This window comes from Poromitra crassiceps (genome assembly GCF_964638095.1).
Source record: "Poromitra crassiceps genome assembly, chromosome: 14".
Lineage (NCBI taxonomy): Eukaryota > Metazoa > Chordata > Actinopteri > Beryciformes > Melamphaidae > Poromitra > Poromitra crassiceps.
Window position 1 is genome coordinate 20,982,498 of NC_139633.1, and position 18,344 is coordinate 21,000,841.

The 18,344-nt window shown below is 46.1% G+C and overlaps 1 protein-coding gene across 4 annotated transcripts in view; it reads right to left on the reverse strand.

Annotated features, from left to right (window-relative positions):
* The window catches only part of cgnl1 (cingulin-like 1), a 42,935-nt gene that overhangs the window by 2,118 nt on the left and 22,473 nt on the right, over positions 1 to 18,344 (reverse strand). For 3 of the 4 annotated variants that reach the window (XM_083651061.1, XM_083651058.1, XM_083651059.1), the window contains exons 9-17: positions 13,240 to 13,446; positions 13,008 to 13,112; positions 12,733 to 12,885; positions 12,391 to 12,588; positions 7,764 to 7,925; positions 7,305 to 7,394; positions 4,105 to 4,188; positions 3,742 to 3,866; positions 64 to 172 (exon numbers count right to left, since the gene is read on the reverse strand). In XM_083651061.1, the coding sequence (XP_083507187.1) occupies positions 64 to 172; positions 3,742 to 3,866; positions 4,105 to 4,188; positions 7,305 to 7,394; positions 7,764 to 7,925; positions 12,391 to 12,588; positions 12,733 to 12,885; positions 13,008 to 13,112; positions 13,240 to 13,446 (1,233 nt within the window). The remainder of the gene's footprint in view (positions 1 to 63; positions 173 to 3,741; positions 3,867 to 4,104; positions 4,189 to 7,304; positions 7,395 to 7,763; positions 7,926 to 12,390; positions 12,589 to 12,732; positions 12,886 to 13,007; positions 13,113 to 13,239; positions 13,447 to 18,344) is intronic. The other variant, XM_083651060.1, reaches the window with a different exon arrangement.

Below are 18,344 nucleotides of genomic sequence, written 5' to 3' on the forward strand. Positions count from 1 at the left end.
TACTTTCACTACAGTATGTGGTTGAAGGATACCAAGGTCTGCTAATTTGAGTGTACTGCTTACCTGGTCCTTTTGGTCTTGCATTGAGTGATGTTCTTCGTCAACTTGCATCACCATCTCTTTCACCTTCCTCTCCAGCCTGCGGTTCACCATCTGCAGGTTGGCACGCTCCCTGCAACACGCATGATGGATCAGTACATGTAATGCAGCATATCATGCACAGAGCTCCCTGCAACATGTGCAGCATGATGGATCACTACATGTAATGCATCATATCATGCACAGAGCTCCCTGCAACATGTGCAGCATGATGGATCAGTACATGTAATGCAGCACATCATGCACAGAGCTCCCTGCAACATGTGCAGCATGATGGATCACTACATGTAATGCAGCATATCATGCACAGAGCTCCCTGCAACATGTGCAGCATGATGGATCAGTACATGTAATGCAGCATATCATGCACAGAGCTCCCTGCAACACGTGCAGCATGATGGATCAGTACATGTAATGCAGCATATCATGTACAGAGCTCCCTGCAACATGTGCAGCATGATGGATCAGTACATGTAATGCAGCATATCATGCACAGAGCTCCCTGCAACACGTGCAGCATGATGGATCAGTACATGTAATGCAGCACATCATGCACAGAGCTCCCTGCAACATGTGCAGCATGATGGATCAGTACATGTAATGCAGCATATCATGCACAGAGCTCCCTGCAACACGTGCAGCATGATGGATCAGTACATGTAATGCAGCACATCATGCACAGAGCTCCCTGCAACATGTGCAGCATGATGGATCAGTACATGTAATGCAGCATATCATGCACAGAGCTCCCTGCAACATGTGCAGCATGATGGATCAGTACATGTAATGCAGCATATCATGCACAGAGCTCCCTGCAACATGTGCAGCATGATGGATCAGTACATGTAATGCAGCATATCATGCACAGAGCTCCCTGCAACATGTGCAGCATGATGGATCAGTACATGTAATGCAGCATATCATGCACAGAGCTCCCTGCAACATGTGCAGCATGATGGATCAGTACATGTAATGCATCATATCATGCACAGAGCTCCCTGCAACATGTGCAGCATGATGGATCAGTACATGTAATGCAGCACATCATGCACAGAGCTCCCTGCAACATGTGCAGCATGAAGGATCAGTACATGTAATGCAGCACATCATGCACAGAGCTCCCTGCAACATGTGCAGCATGATGAATCAGTACATGTAATGCAGCACATCATGCACAGAGCTCCCTGCAACACGCATGATGGATCAGTACATGTAATGCATCATATCATGCACAGAGCTCCCTGCAACACGTGCAGCATGATGGATCAGTACATGTAATGCAGCATATCATGCACAGAGCTCCCTGCAACACGTGCAGCATGATGGATCAGTACATGTAATGCAGCATATCATGCACAGAGCTCCCTGCAACACGTGCAGCATGATGGATCAGTACATGTAATGCAGCATATCATGCACAGAGCTCCCTGCAACACGTGCAGCATGATGGATCAGTACATGTAATGCAGCACATCATGCACAGAGCTCCCTGCAACATGTGCAGCATGAAGGATCAGTACATGTAATGCAGCATATCATGCACAGAGCTCCCTGCAACATGTGCAGCATGATGGATCAGTACATGTAATGCAGCATATCATGCACAGAGCTCCCTGCAACATGTGCAGCATGAAGGATCAGTACATGTAATGCAGCATATCATGCACAGAGCTCCCTGCAACATGTGCAGCATGAAGGATCAGTACATGTAATGCAGCATATCATGCACAGAGCTCCCTGCAACATGTGCAGCATGATGGATCAGTACATGTAATGCAGCACATCATGCACAGAGCTCCCTGCAACATGTGCAGCATGATGGATCAGTACATGTAATGCAGCACATCATGCACAGAGCTCCCTGCAACATGTGCAGCATGATGGATCAGTACATGTAATGCTGCACATCATGCACAGAGCTCCCTGCAACATGTGCAGCATGATGGATCAGTACATGTAATGCTGCACATCATGCACAGAGCTCCCTGCAACATGTGCAGCATGATGGATCAGTACATGTAATGCTGCACATCATGCACAGAGCTCCCTGCAACATGTGCAGCATGATGCATCAGTACATGTAATGCAGCATATCATGCACAGAGCTCCCTGCAACATGTGCAGCATGATGGATCAGTACATGTAATGCTGCACATCATGCACAGAGCTCCCTGCAACATGTGCAGCATGATGCATCAGTACATGTAATGCAGCATATCATGCACAGAGCTCCCTGCAACATGTGCAGCATGATGGATCAGTACATGTAATGTAGCACATCATGCACAGAGCTCCCTGCAACATGTGCAGCATGATGGATCAGTACATGTAATGTAGCATATCATGCACAGAGCTCCCTGCAACATGTGCAGCATCATGGATCACTACATGTAATGCATCACATCATGCACAGAGCTCCCTGCAACATGTGCAGCATGATGGATCAGTACATGTAATGCATCACATCATGTACAGAGCTCCCTGCAACATGTGCAGCATGATGGATCAGTACATGTAATGCATCATATCATGCACAGAGCTCCCTGCAACATGTGCAGCATGATGGATCAGTACATGTAATGCATCATATCATGTACAGAGCTCCCTGCAACATGTGCAGCATGATGGATCAGTACATGTAATGCAGCACATCATGCACAGAGCTCCCTGCAACATGTGCAGCATGATGGATCAGTACATGTAATGCATCACATCATGTACAGAGCTCCCTGCAACATGTGCAGCATGATGGATCAGTACATGTAATGCAGCATATCATGCACAGAGCTCCCTGCAACATGTGCAGCATGATGGATCAGTACATGTAATGCTGCACATCATGCACAGAGCTCCCTGCAACATGTGCAGCATGATGGATCAGTACATGTAATGCAGCACATCATGCACAGAGCTCCCTGCAACATGTGCAGCATGATGGATCAGTACATGTAATGCAGCACATCATGCACAGAGCTCCCTGCAACACGCATGATGGATCAGTACATGTAATGCAGCATATCATGCACAGAGCTCCCTGCAACATGTGCAGCATTATGGATCAGTACATGTAATGTAGCACATCATGCACAGAGCTCCCTGCAACATGTGCAGCATGATGGATCACTACATGTAATGCAGCACATCATGCACAGAGAAGAGGGGCGTTTAGCTATACGACGGGTCATTTATATATTAGCGCATAATACTGACTGAAAAAATCTCAGAACACAAAGAAAATAATTAGTCACTAAGAATTAGTCATTTCGCGCGGCCGACCCGGGTTTGAATCTGACCCGTTGTCCTTTGCCGCATGTCGTCCCCCCTCTCTCTCCCCACGTTTCCTGTCTGCCTACTGTCCTATCAAATGAACGCAAAATGCCCCCAAACAATAATATATATATATATTTTTTTAAATCTCTTATCTCTTGGGTGTGACGACTACTTGACTTGTATTTTGTATCAGCTCTGCCTGGCTGAGCACAATATTTATTTTTGCCTGTTGAACTGTACTAACTTTGCAGCCTAGTCTCAAGTGTTTGTCACTTTCATCTGAAACCGAGAAGCTGCAATTTGGCAGTCTAACCCAAACTCAGCAAAACTCTGAACTCAAGAGTTTCTTCCCCATGCAAACCATGGCCTCACCTTTCCTCTCCCTCCAGCCTCTCCTCCAGCTCCTGTACGCGGCTCTCCAGCTGGGCCACCACACCCTCTTTGTTGGACTTCTGGGAGCCCTCTAGATGGGACACTCTGCTCTTCAGGTCTTTGTTCTACAGAGGACACGAGTAAGAAGTAAGATGCTTGACTGGGATCACAAACGTAGGGGCCCACCATAACAGTATATCAAAAGAGACATAAGAAATGGATGCGGCAATGGAGAAAATCGATTGAGAAAGAGGACAATGGAAAGAGAGAGACAGAGATGAATGGAGTGAGTTGGGGCTTTGGTCTGAGTTTGGAAAGTGCACTCTGTGTAGTTGTTTTTGCAGCAGACAGGAGTGTGTGTACCTGTCTCTCGAGAGCCATCTTGTCACACTCCAGGTCCTGTCTGCTAGCCCTCTCCTGCAGGAGTTCATTCCTCATCTGCTCCACCTGTCAAGCAGAGCCCAGACACTGTCATCGCTACGGTCTGCACAGTCTGAGGACAATTGTGATCAGACACTGCCGAGGTCTCACTTGAGACGGAGACCGCTGCAGCGCTCAATGAGTCGAAAATGCTCAATAGAAGGTTCAGTGAAGACTGGTTGGAGAATCTAGTTTGGTTGCATTCCACTGCACAAGTTTTCATCACCTCTCAGTGATATGGGTTAAAACCGAGGTGATAAATCAGCGACAGCAGTTGCTGAAAATATACAGTACTGTAGCTGTGGAGTTTCAAACTGTGCAAAATGGAAATGTTCGCTTTCAAACATGGCCTCCCCCCCCCCGCCTTTTTTTACACAGTAGGTTGTGTGGGAATATACAATCGTAACATTTGCCAGGTGTCAATATATATCCAATCACTGCATACTAAACTAGCTGGGACAGAACTGGCTGCACGCGACTGCTCAGTGGTGCTCGTGGCCTAGTTCAAAAGGAGGGAGGATGAAAAGTAATCGATACAGCGGTGATGGTTCTTTCTTTGTGAGGGGAGCGTAGAATTGGTGATATTTTATGCCAATTAGTGGGTGACAGTGGGCCGCTCTGATGAACGATGGCCCCTATAACTGGTGCGCCCAGCACAGCGCTTGAGGGAGCTGAATCAGCAGACTGGAACATACAGCGAAACTAATCTGCTTTGTGAGAGACGGCAGGAGAGGAGAGGGGAGATTACTCTCATTTAGACAGGAGAGGAGCACCTGGTGCCAGGAGAGACGCAGGTGCTCTTCCTGCTGCCTCTGCTGCTGCACCCCCCACATACACCAGCACCACCACCCCCCGCCCCATCCAGACCCCATAGCCATACAGCCCCCCTCGCTTCCCCACACACACACACACACACATGCACACACACACACACACACACACACACACACTCAATTCACTCCACGCTGCACAAAGCTCGATTGGTTGCCTTGACAACCGACCTCAGCCTCACGCTGAACCAATGCCACTTTGTCACAATGCCACTCTCTTCTCTCTGCCAGGATTTTTTTTAAGGAGATTTAAATACTCTACTGTCTCAACCGCCCCCTTTTAAGCCTCTCTTCATGTCGCTATTATTCACTTGTCTAAGATTTTTTGGTCAATACCTTTGAAATGGTGCCAGTTCCAGACTGTGGTGAACCCATGGCCTCGCAAAAAAAGTACAGGCCTTGCTTCAGACCCCATACAGTATGTTACAATGAATAAAGAGTTGCAGAGGTAACAGAGGACAACCCTGTGAGATAATCACCACTGGACTAGAGCTGCAACGATTAATCGATTAGTCGATCGACAGAAAATTAATCGACAACTATTTTGATAATCGATTAATCGTTTTGAGTACAATTTTAAGAGAAAAGGTCTAAATTCTCTAATTCCAGCTTCTTACTGTAAATGTGAATATTTTCTGGTTTCTTGACTCCTGTATGACAGTAAAGTGATATTATCTTTGAATTGTGGACAAAACAAGACATTTGAGAGCATCATCTTGGGCTTTGGGAAGCACTGATCGTCATTTGCTACCATTTTCTGAAACGATTAATCGACTGATTAATCGATTATGAAAATAATCGTTAGTTGCAGCCCTACACTGGACCATGTGTTACAGAAGGTATACTATCTACAATACATTAGCGAAAGAATATTTGGGCCTTAATAATGATTGTATTTCCACCAATGTTATTTCCACCAGAAGAATCCGGAGCAAACATTCTTCTGCTATGATTAGCAACCAGCCTCAGACAAACAAACAGCAGTTCTGAAGGGAAATGTAGTTTATCTGCATCGCAGTTCACAATGCCTCCATCAGCGGCTTTATCAGCGAGGAAGGAAAAGGATATGAAAACCTCAGATCGAGCACAAGAACTGGATTTGTTCTCAAGATGCAGTTCTCCAGCGCGCAATTTACAAGTGAACTCCACAACCTGAAAACTTGAGACATTTGGCAGCTCGCATATTTTGGCTCAGGCGGTGCATTAAGAAGGGTCTTTTGTGACTGATGCATGAAAATTGGATGGACGCTGTTGCAGCACGCTGGCAGCCCGCCAACCTGAATGATTATGCAAGATCATCTTACGCAATAACCCCTCCACTTTGTCCAGAGCAGAAATTAACTGGGAATTGTGGACTGCAGGAAAGAGGAAAAACGCCCGAGTGTGCACATACAGTATGCATCAACAAACACACAGAAAGCACTGATATCAGCCATCAACCAATTAATCATGTTAATCCAGGTTCCTCTTGCAGGACTACATTTGAGATTTGAAATGTTTTTTTTGGTGTAGGTCCAGTATTCCTTCCCTTGGGAGATTAGTGGTTACAGACGTGATGTTAAGGTGGAAGACAAAGTAACAGGAGATCAGTTTGGGTTGAGATGGAACAGAGACGGGACTGTGTGAGCATAATTGAACATTGACAGCGGGTCACTGAGACAGGTGAGCGTTGAAAATGAATATGTGTTGAGTATGTGCATTAGGGCTGTCCTCGACTCAGGATTCTGCAAGTCGAACAGTTCGACTGTCCAATACGAATATTCAACTATTCTATAAACAATTAAAAAAATTAAAAATAATTCAGTGATTATTTCGACCACATTAACAGTCAATGCAACAGAGTGATGGGGACATTTAAGGAGTATTTAAAAATCAATAAGAGACTGTATATGATCATGCAAGATTTGAATTGCCGACGTCGGACTGTTGGATAATAGATTTGTCTGAATAAGGAGACCGGCAGGACACATATATTTCTTTTTTAAATTAAGCTCTTATAGCCCATTTTTTAGTTCACCTTTTAAACATTAAAAACAACATGTACCCTACATGAATAAAGAACTGAAACTGTCCTTTAGCCTATTTCTCAAAAACTAATAGGCCTAAATCTAAACAAGAATAAATTAACAAATGAAATTAAGATTGGAATTTAGATGGGTGAAAAACGACTGCTCGACTTGAGGAATCTCCATCAACTCACGGGTCTCTCGACTGATGATTCGACTATTTGACTTTAAGAGGACAGCCCTAGTGTGCGTTTGTGTGTGTGTGTGTGTGTGTGTGTGTGCGTTTGTGTGTGTGTGTGTGTTGTACCTGCTCTCTTCCTCGGTCTATCCTGTCCATCAGCTGGTCTCCACTCTGACGCTCCTCATCCAGGTCCATCTCCAGCTGGCCTATCCTGTCCTGAACAGTCAGTGGGGATGTTGCAATATGAACGGCTTTTTTCTAGATACTGTAAGAGAGCCTAAACAATTGAGTCTGAGATGACTTATGGGATAGGAAAGAAAGGGGAAAAACATTTTCTACTATACAAATCCTGAATGAATCCTGAAAAAGGGGGAATTATTCTTCAGTTGAACCCCTCTGCATTATGCTAGGAGGCATCGTACTATGCTAAATGATTGTCATCAGGCCTTTTGCTATGATTTGACATCGTATTTGTCTGCTAGTAGCTATGAAGTGTGTGAAATTACTGGGATACATATTTGTTCATGAGAAGGGAGACAGGGAAACAAGACCTCTATCAGTGCCTTTACTTGACATCAGACGTACCTCCATGAGTTTGACGTGTCGGGTTTTGTCATCTTTAGCCTGGACGCTGGTCTCAGCCTCCAGCTCCAGATCGTGCAGCTTCTTCTCCAGACTCTGCTCCCGGACCACGGCCTCGTCTCGCTCCCTCTTACACTGGCGCAGCTCCTCGTCCCGCTGGGACAGCTGCAGCGCAGGACAGGCACAACGTCAAAACACACAGTTAGCGCCATCAACATCATTCAACACGTGGAAAATTACAGGACCATTACGAGACCATCATCGCTGATTGCGACCAGCACATCTACGTTTACACTATAATTGATCACTATGATTTTAGAGATTTTTTTGAGGACGAGGATGACATCCGGAGAAATGGCAGAAGACTGTTGCTGTAAGTGGGGATTGAACCCAGACCCTCCTGTTGAAAGATCCATCTTCTTAATCACGGTGTCAGCCTGCTTCATATCAAAGTATTACTGCTGCAACAATGAGCATGAGCTTAGTAATTGCTTAGGGAAATGAATATACAAGATGTTTCTCCTGAGTGAGTAATGGAGCCAGCACACCTACTGTTTGTTTCTTCCAGCAGCAGTGCCCCCCACAGCTGGAGAAGTGCCCTCCCTGCTTAATGCCAAGACAATGACAATTCATCACCTGGCCTTATTTGTCACCCAGAACAAATATTTGGCCATTACAGTAGAATTGTTCCATATTTCAAGACATAAATACTTAAACAAGACCTAATTTGAGCCACGGAACGAAAATTGAGCATACAAAGTGGACCTACTGCTGTCTGCCCGATGCATGCTGGGATAGCCTCCAGTCCCCCCACATCCCCCTCCTCCCCGTGACCCTAAATATGAACGACCGACTTAATGTAGTAGACCTAGCGAGTGAAAATTGCCGCGACTTGTCTTCACAGCAGGTTTGCAGCCAAGGCTTATAATTTGCTGAAGGTCTGCCAAGTCCAGCCGGGGCGGAGACTGACAGGGGCGGGGACTGGAACAGCGGCCTCACTAGAGCCTGTTTGGAGCTGTGGGTTCGTTAGGGGGTTTCTCCAGAGAGGATGTGAAGTCAGCCAAGTCCAGCTTTCACAACAATGACATCACAACCATGACTGAACTCTTCCTCTTCCTGCTCACCAGCTGGACAAAGGCAGGGGGACATCAGCGCGGACAGAGCCCCGGGACACAGAGGAACTACCTGGACACTGACCTTGGCCTCGCATGGGGAAATCGACCCACCAGTGCATGCACAGTACAATTGAAAGCCCATATCGGTGAACAATGAGGCTGAGTAGCAAGCATCCATACGAGAATAACAAAACTAAGAGTGGGATATTCATTTTGTTTTCATGTACGCTATAAGGGTTTTTCCGTTTCAGAAAGAATTGCTAGATCGAAGTTACAACATGACATGCTTATACATATGACCGTTGCCACGGCCTAAAAACAGCGCTTAGTGCCAGGCGCAGCGCAGATTAGTGGGCGTGGACCAGCGCACTCGATATTTTGGTGTCGGTGCTACACGCAGCCTTAAGCATTATAAGCACGCTTTTTAAGCATAAAATTATGCACAACCTGCTCATTGGAGAAGTGCAGTAAACGAATCACAAGCTTCTCTTTTAAGCTCCAATTCCACGGAGCGATCCAGTCCAGTCAAAAAAGCCGACCAAAGCGCTCTGAGCTCCCCCCTCCCTGTTTCATCCCCGTCTGTCTCCATATATAATATTCCATATTATTATGCTTCTCAAACCAATCTCACTGCAGTTTATATACTGCAAGCATGTAAATACGCTACACTATAGCAAGATCAAAGTGAAAAGAATGTTCTAAATGCAGGCTAGAAAAATATAGCCTATCCCTATGTCATGATGAGATTAGATTTGTGAAAGTTTGTCCAGAATGATATAGTTTTCTCCCGGTACCTTTTCTTCTCCCCTGCTGCACAGGTAGGATGATGCACATAAATATAGCCTACATTATGTAAAGTCATTGCATAAATGTGTTTTTATTGTAAAAGTAAATGTGAAGTAAGCCAAGTCTTATTGGAGCGACATCACAGTTGAACCGTGTTACGGCTGTCACTCTCTAAATCACGTTAAGTCTGCGAGGGATATATATACCACCTTATATACCAGCTGGATTACATATATGTTTCACATAGGGTTGTGTTTTGATTTCTATGTTTTATTTTGTCCAATATTGAAATGTTCTACAATTGCATGTTGTGATAACATAAACATTATTTCTATCTACCACTTAGCCTATTTAGGCTGATTTGGTTGCTATTTATTGTCGAAATGTATTAGCCTCAATGCATGCTGGGATATTTCACATGTGGCTCAACAGCCTCTGAATGACAGGGGCTCAAAACTACGATATAACAACTTTTTTTCCATCGGTCTTTGTGCCTGTCTGACGCGCAAGAGAGAGGGAGTGAGAGAGAGAGAGAGGGGGAGAAAGTGTGAGATCAGCAGAGGAGAGCTGTGCGTAAATACGCACAGTAATATCCGCGGCGCACTGAATAAGGCCTGGTTTTGAAAAGCGCTAAGCGCTAAATTGACGCCAGGGGGGAAGATATCGTTAGGCTGGTATTTAAGGCTGAAACGCCCATTCTGGCCTATTCTGGCACTGAGCCATGCCTCTTCGGCGTAAAGCGCATTTCGGGGCCTAAAACCATGATGCTATCTTCCAGAGGCAGGCGCAAGGCGCGTTTTTTTTGCGTTTAACGCCAGTTTTTGTGCCTAAGGCCAGTGGGAAGATAGGGGGCATGTAGTACATTTGAGCTACTGTATGAATGAAAATATAATCTTTAATTGTGTTTATTAAATGTAAAGTGCATTTTGCAGAATGAAACAAGTGCGTAGATATTCCTCTCTCTCTACATGACCAATACCCAAGCTCAACGCATGCTACTTTGAACTAAAGCGACAGTCACTGTCACCCTCAGGCTCGAGTTTGGCACACGCAGCTCCGGAAGAGACAGCCCAATCTCCCTGCTACAAAGAGACAGGAAGGATCGTATCACAACACCTGTTCTGCTCACCACACCTTATTAATGGGATATTAAGTCTTTTCAGTTCAGGGACTGGAATTGGCAAGAAAGGCCAAAGAAACTGGATAGCATACTGAGATCTCATACGTCATCTGATACGTTTCACTGATTCTATCACTGACACGCTCTCAGAAAACTGCAGATGTGTCCTAACCTAGCAGGACATCGAAAACCAGTGTTCTTCCATGTATTACTGTCTTCTTCTCTGTATTCCTATCTCCATTGTGCTTTTGTCACCTAGCACTAGTATGCACTATGTAGAATTCAACACTTTCCCTTTCATTTCTTTGTTTTTGTAAAATAGTATCTCCAATGTTGTCCCGGGGGAATTCTATTTGCAAAACCTCAAAAAGGTATTTGCCTGCCTCTAGGTGGCGCCAGGCAATGTAAATATGTTCTCAACAGCCCTTCCCAGTTAAGTAAATATTTGATCAATAAATAAAATATACATATAAAATAAAATATAAAGGCCAAATAAACCACACCCTTTACAAATTATTCACATTTGGACATTCCTATGCTGAACAAAAACATTCCCAACATTCCAAAGTGCTGACAAGGTTAAACTGCTCAAAAGCAAACACAGAGGAGTGGCCAGCGGTTTTGCTGTTATGGTATTAATGATACGGTGTGAGTTGGCCACGGTCACCCCGGGATTATAAAGAGATTCATCTCATCACAATTCCCTTTGTATTCCCATGTCGAGTGTAAACAAAATTAACTTGCACGTTTCATAAGGAAGTTCAAGGAACAGGGAGAATTTTACTCCTATTTTCTCTGGCTTGACTTGGCTCAAATACTTAACTCTAATTGCACCTCCACTGACCCATGCTCAACCTCCTTTAAACCCTCAACCTCAACATTTAGCAGCCTCTATTATTTGACCGGACCAGTTTGCGCCTGGACCGGCCAGCGGGAAGCACAAATTCCAAAGTCCTGACATCAGTGTGTGGAAGGAGAGGATGATGTTGGCGGGAGGTGTCACACTGCGTTGAGTCACAACAAAGGCTCATCATCTGTTCTGCATGGGAGTGCTTGGTTGGCCCGACTGCTGACAAGCCGAGCTTTGGACGCTTTAGGGGACATTCACACCAAAAGCGTTTTTTTTCAGTCAGAACGCTATGAAAATCATGTCGAGGGCGCTTCCATTGTGCACAAAACACAGCGCACGGAGCGTTTTTTTTTGGCTTTGTTTTATTTTCCCTGCAGTCGCCCGCACTAGAGTTGAGCACACAACGACCACACGGACCAGATTATTGCCAATTCTGGCAGCAGCGGAGGTTGAGGATACCTCGGGAGGAGAAATGGTAGGAGGAGTGGAAATGACGAGCAGGGCGCTTTTCCTCTAATGTTCAACTTTTTTCAGCTTTAAAACGCCCACAGCGCTCCTCCAAAAACAAAAGACGCCAAAAGAGGCGTCACGTCTAGCGCGTCCTTACATAGAGAATGAATTGCAGAAAGACGCTGGCAGCTCCAAAAGTGCTTTGGTTGTGAATGTCCCCTTAACCACGTGAGCTGTGTGACTATTTGAATCTTGCCTCTTGTCTCTCTAAAACAGCCTATGACGCCATATGAGCCCGACGCAGCCTACCTCTTCCTGCAGGGTCTTAGCAGCCAGACGAGACTTCTCCAGCTCTTGTCCTCGCTCTTTCAGCTGCCTGTGCAGGTCCGCCAGCTCCCGACGGTTCTTCTCCTTGTAAATATCGATTTGCTCCTGCAGCTCCTGGGTGGACGACTGAGATGCCTCCACAATATCGTTCATCTGCAGGGAGAGCGAGAGAGAGTAAAGCTGGGACATATGAAAGACAGTTATTTGAGCTACAATGAGGAACATGTAGCTCAGGAGGCTACCAACTGAAATTCAAACAAAGCATGGGATATACTGTAAGTAAACAGATATGTAGACTAAGGGTAGAACAGACTCCAGTCTCACCTCCCTCTGGAGTTTCTCCACTGTACGGTCCAGCAGCCTCCTCTCATCCTCTATCTCATTCTTGGTGTTCTTGAACTGCTCCTTCTGAATCTTCTCTTCCTGTAACCTCTCCTCCAGCTCCCTGTGTTCACCGCTCAGTTTGGTCAAGTTCCTCTAAAGAGAGTCACAGTGTCAAAGATGTCAGGTCTCCTAATCAAAGCTCTTTGAAGAACTGTGCTTTAGGATATACATTTTCTCAAGTTTCTCCACACATGTCAAGATGTCGTTCATCTCACCTGTACATCCTCTAACCGGACGGTCAAAGCACGGTTGGCCCGAGACATCTCCTCTTCTTGCTCCTTGATTTCAGCCAAAGACTCTTCCACCTGCTTCTTCTCTCTCTGTGAGGGCAGGTTACGTTATATAAGACTTGGATAATAAATCTGTAAAATATGTCATGGCAATGTGGACATTTCTTAAAAAGCATATTTTAAGAACAGCACAACGTCATTTAGGGTCCTGCCTCACCTCCAGTCGGCTGACTTTGTCCCCCAGCTTGCTCTCCTGCAGCTTGGCCTCATCAATGATCCGGTTGAGTTTGGCCACCTCGTTCTCCAGCTCCTGTGCCCGCCTGCGCAGCCGCTCCGCCTCCTGGGTCAGGCGTCCCGCTTGGCCCTCCACCGCACCCTTGGCTGCCTCCACTTCAGCCTTCTGCCGGGTCACTGCCGCACTGCTCTGGAGACCACAAAGGGACACAAAGCTTCAGCACAAAGGAAGCAAGAGTCTGTGACGCTTGAACAAAAAGTGGAACTATCGCATGATGGGACATTTAAGACTCCCTCAAATGTCTGAGAACTAGAAATGACTTCTTCTTCTTCTTCTTCTACCTTTATTCATACAGGGGGAGTCTCACTGAGAGCAATACTCCCTTTTTCAGGAGCGCCCTGTTCACATTCACACCTGGAAGCTGACCAGCAAAACCACAGTCTGATCAGCTCTCCTCCTGGAGCGGTTGGGGTTAAGGGCCTTGCTCAAGGGCACCTCAGTGGTGGTAATGAGGGAGGGGCAAGCTCTACTTTTTCCACTTTCCCGACCCAGATTTATCCTGCCGGTCCTGGGGATTGAAACGATGACTTTCTGGTCACCTGCTCGCGTCCCTGACCTTTAGGCCACCACTGCCCTTGTTGCGTCGGTTTCTCACAGCCTTTCTTGCTGCGGACATACAGTGTCTTTTTTCACACTTGACACTTCATAAGGAACTCACATAGCCACTGCGGAGTGCTGAGACACACTGGCTACCTACACACAAAGTTAGCGTGCTACTTGCAATAGCCTGGAGGAGATACAGGGCTAAACAACCTGTGAATCAATATCCAACATCTTCGCCCAACATATCTAGCCTGCTGTGAGAAGGCTTTTTCAATGTGTTTATGTTACCACTGCCTGCCCCCAAATACGAAGAACTTGACTAATATCCCAGAGTTGGAGTGGTGCAATCACCGTGTCTGGACTTGGGTGCAGTGACAGCGAGAGAGAGAGAGAGAGAGAGAGAGAGAGAGAGACACAGACAGAGTATGATAAAATCAGTTCATAGCTATGAACAGAATTACAAGATTTATTTGAGCTAGTAATGTTATTGAACTGCTTTTGATAATACTGTTGTTGATATGAATGTTGATATTTGTTATATTACTGTTTAGTCATTAACTCATTATTAATTATCAGTCGATGTCGCAATCTTACTCCATTTGAAATACAAACAAACCGACAACAGAACCGACAACAAACAGGTTTCCTATTGTTATATAATGACAGGTTTCAGTCGTGATGACACCCATCCAGCAAACCATGGCTTTGTCAGACAGCAGATTTGCAACATGTTTGGAATGCTAGACGACAGGTTGGACAGTTTCCTGTGTCTCTGAGCACTGAGGAATGCTGCCCGCTCTTTTACGCCCACGGAGGAGGAACCAGCAATCAGTGACACCTACAGTACACTGACGTGAACTCCAGTGCCTAACAACACAGCTGACACTAGTGATACCTACAGTACACCGACGTGAACTCCAGTGCCTAACAACACAGCTGACACTAGTGATACCTACAGTACACCGACGTGAACTCCAGTGCCTAACAACACAGCTGACACTAGTGATACCTACAGTACACTGACGTGAACTCCAGTGCCTAACAACACAGCTGACACTAGTGATACCTACAGTACACTGACGTGAACTCCAGTGCCTAACAACACAGCTGACACTAGTGATACCTACAGTACACTGACGTGAACTCCAGTGCCTAACAACACAGCTGACACTAGTGATACCTACAGTACACTGACGTGAACTCCAGTGCCTAACAACACCGCTGACACTAGTGATACCTACAGTACCCCGACGTGAACTCCAGTGCCTAACAACACAGCTGACACTAGTGATACCTACAGTACACCGACGTGAACTCCAGTGCCTAACAACACAGCTGACACTAGTGATACCTACAGTACCCCGACGTGAACTCCAGTGCCTAACAACACAGCTGACACTAGTGATACCTACAGTACCCCGACGTGAACTCCAGTGCCTAACAACACAGCTGACACTAGTGATACCTACAGTACCCCGACGTGAACTCCAGTGCCTAACAACACAGCTGACACTAGTGATACCTACAGTACACCGACGTGCACTCCAGTGCCTAACAACACAGCTGACACTAGTGATACCTACAGTACACCGACGTACACCCCAGTGCCTAACAACACAGCTGACACTAGTGATACCTACAGTACACCGACGTGAACTCCAGTGCCTAACAACACAGCTGACACTAGTGATACCTACAGTACACCGACGTGCACTCCAGTGCCTAACAACACAGCTGACACTAGTGATACCTACAGTACACCGACGTACACCCCAGTGCCTAACAACACAGCTGACACTAGTGATACCTACAGTACACCGACGTGCACTCCAGTGCCTAACAACACAGCTGACACTAGTGATACCTACAGTACACCGACATGCACTCCAGTGCCTAACAACACAGCTGACACTAGTGATACCTACAGTACACTGACATGCACTCCAGTGCCTAACAACACAGCTGACACTAGTGATACCTACAGTACACCGACGTGCACTCCAGTGCCTAACAACACAGCTGACACTAGTGATACCTACAGTACACCGACATGCACTCCAGTGCCTAACAACACAGCAGCTGACACTAGTGATACCTACAGTACACCGACATGCACTCCAGTGCCTAACAACACAGCAGCTGACACTAGTGATGCACGGATTAAAACTTTTCAGGTCTTCAGGTGCTGATGGAGCAGATTAACACACAAAAGGCTCAGTGGCCGCCTTCCTGGACAGATACAGTGTGTCATGTGAGCCAGCACGCATGAGCGCATAAAAGAATAAAAGCACACACACACACACACACACACACACACACACACACACACACACACACACACACACACACACACACACACACACACACACACACACACACACACACACACACACACACACACACACACACACACACACACACACACACACACACACACACACACACACACACACCTGCCTTTATAAACCGCCCTGTCTTTCATCCGTATAGTACTACTATTAACTTCCTGTACCCACTTAAGTCTGACTCATTCAATGGAAAAACCAGTTCTTAGTTGTGATGGTAGCACAGAAAAAGTTGCAGTGTCATCATTAAAAACAGTGGCACTAAAGCGCTGCTTTGTTCTTTTCAGGCAATTTTGTTTTAAATGTCTGCAAATAAATAAAATCCTGACAGTCGACGAGACATCTGACTGCTAACATATAAATAACTACAGGTGCACTCAGAGGACACAGACCTTTTAAGACCAATGGTTCAGTCTGCTATGATGATATGGAAATTTCATTCGCCAGATCGCATCCGGTCCAAAATGTAATGGGTTCTTACCCAGTAAATTGTAGCATTTGCTGTAATGGGGAAGTTTCATGAAAATCAGCCCAGTGGTTTTTCCGTAATCCTGCTAACAAACAGACAGAAAGACAGACAGAGACAGACAGACAGACAGACAGACAGACAGACAGACAGACAGGCAGGCAGACAGGCAGGCAGACAGACAGACAGACAGGCAGGCAGACAGAAAGACAGACAGGCAGGCAGACAGACAGACAGGCAGGCAGGCAGACAGACAGGCAGGCAGACAGGCAGACAGACAGACAGGCAGGCAGGCAGACAGACAGGCAGACAGGCAGGCAGACAGGCAGACAGACAGGCAGACAGACAGACAGACAGGCAGGCAGGCAGACAGACAGGCAGACAGACAGGCAGATAGACAGACAGACAGGCAGGCAGACAGACAGGCAGATAGACAGACAGACAGGCAGGCAGACAGACAGACAGACAGGCAGGCAGGCAGGCAGACAGGCAGACAGACAGGCAGGCAGACAGACAGACAGACAGACAGGCAGGCAGGCAGGCAGGCAGGCAGGCAGTCAGGGAGACAGACAGACAGACAGAAACATAACCTCCTTGGCGGAGGTCATTATCAGCAGGAAGGAGAAATAAGAAAACTATATCAACAGAAAGCTACAACCAGAGGCTTGAGTCTGTAGCACTGCAGCCAAATGCCAGACAGTTAGCGTCACGGAACTACAGTTATCGCACCTGATATTAGCAGTCACGAGTCTTTATCTACAGCAGTCACACGTCTGAGTGAATGTGTTGTGTTTCTGTTCATTCTTCAGCATTTAATCAGTGTCACTAGTGGGCATTATACTTTTGAATGTGGCAACTTATTGACATTTTTTTTCTACTAGCCAAAGCTATTAGTCTTCACCTTCTAATATAAACCACCCCCTTTCTCTTGTGACTGAGATGACAGGATGAAAGGTATTTTGGTGGTCAGCTAATCGTTGTCAGTGTGCGTGTGTGTGTGTGAATGCGAGCAGACAGCATTAAGTCACCCGCTGTGGCGGAGCGGTGACAGGTGCCACCCTGCCTCTGCACTGGCAGACCAGTTGGACCCGTTTCCCTCGTCACCACAGTGCCACCCTCATGTCGGCCTGCCTTGGTGTGGTCACAGCCGTGAGGAGGCTCCTAAGAAACAGCTACACAGAAGCCAACGAACAAATACAGCAAGAAACAGCTACACACAGGCCAACGAACAAATAGCGAGTTCACACTCAAATGACCCAGCTCCACCTCTGAGGATCAGCTAACCAAATGAGAATACATCTTTGTAAACTTATGTCATTTTTATAATGGTTAGCACACGTGTAAATACAAAATAAGTGAGAATTCCTGCCGTGTTTGAAAGAACCTCTGTTATCCATGGCCGTTTATACTGTGATTGTGTTGAGGATGAAAGGCGATGGAAAGAGGGGTTGGGTTTTTTCCCTTTTCACAATTAACAAGTTCACTTCAGCGCTCACCCTTCTATGACCCACTTCCCACACTGGGTCAGATGTCAGTACACGGCCGTGGCCTTTTCCGACAGAGTGCTTCTAACAAACTTGGTTGATGATTTAGTTTTGATTCATTCATGCCAGAAACGTTTTCCACTAATACGTCCATAGCTGTTTCAGCAGTGGAACCTTGTTGCAGCATTT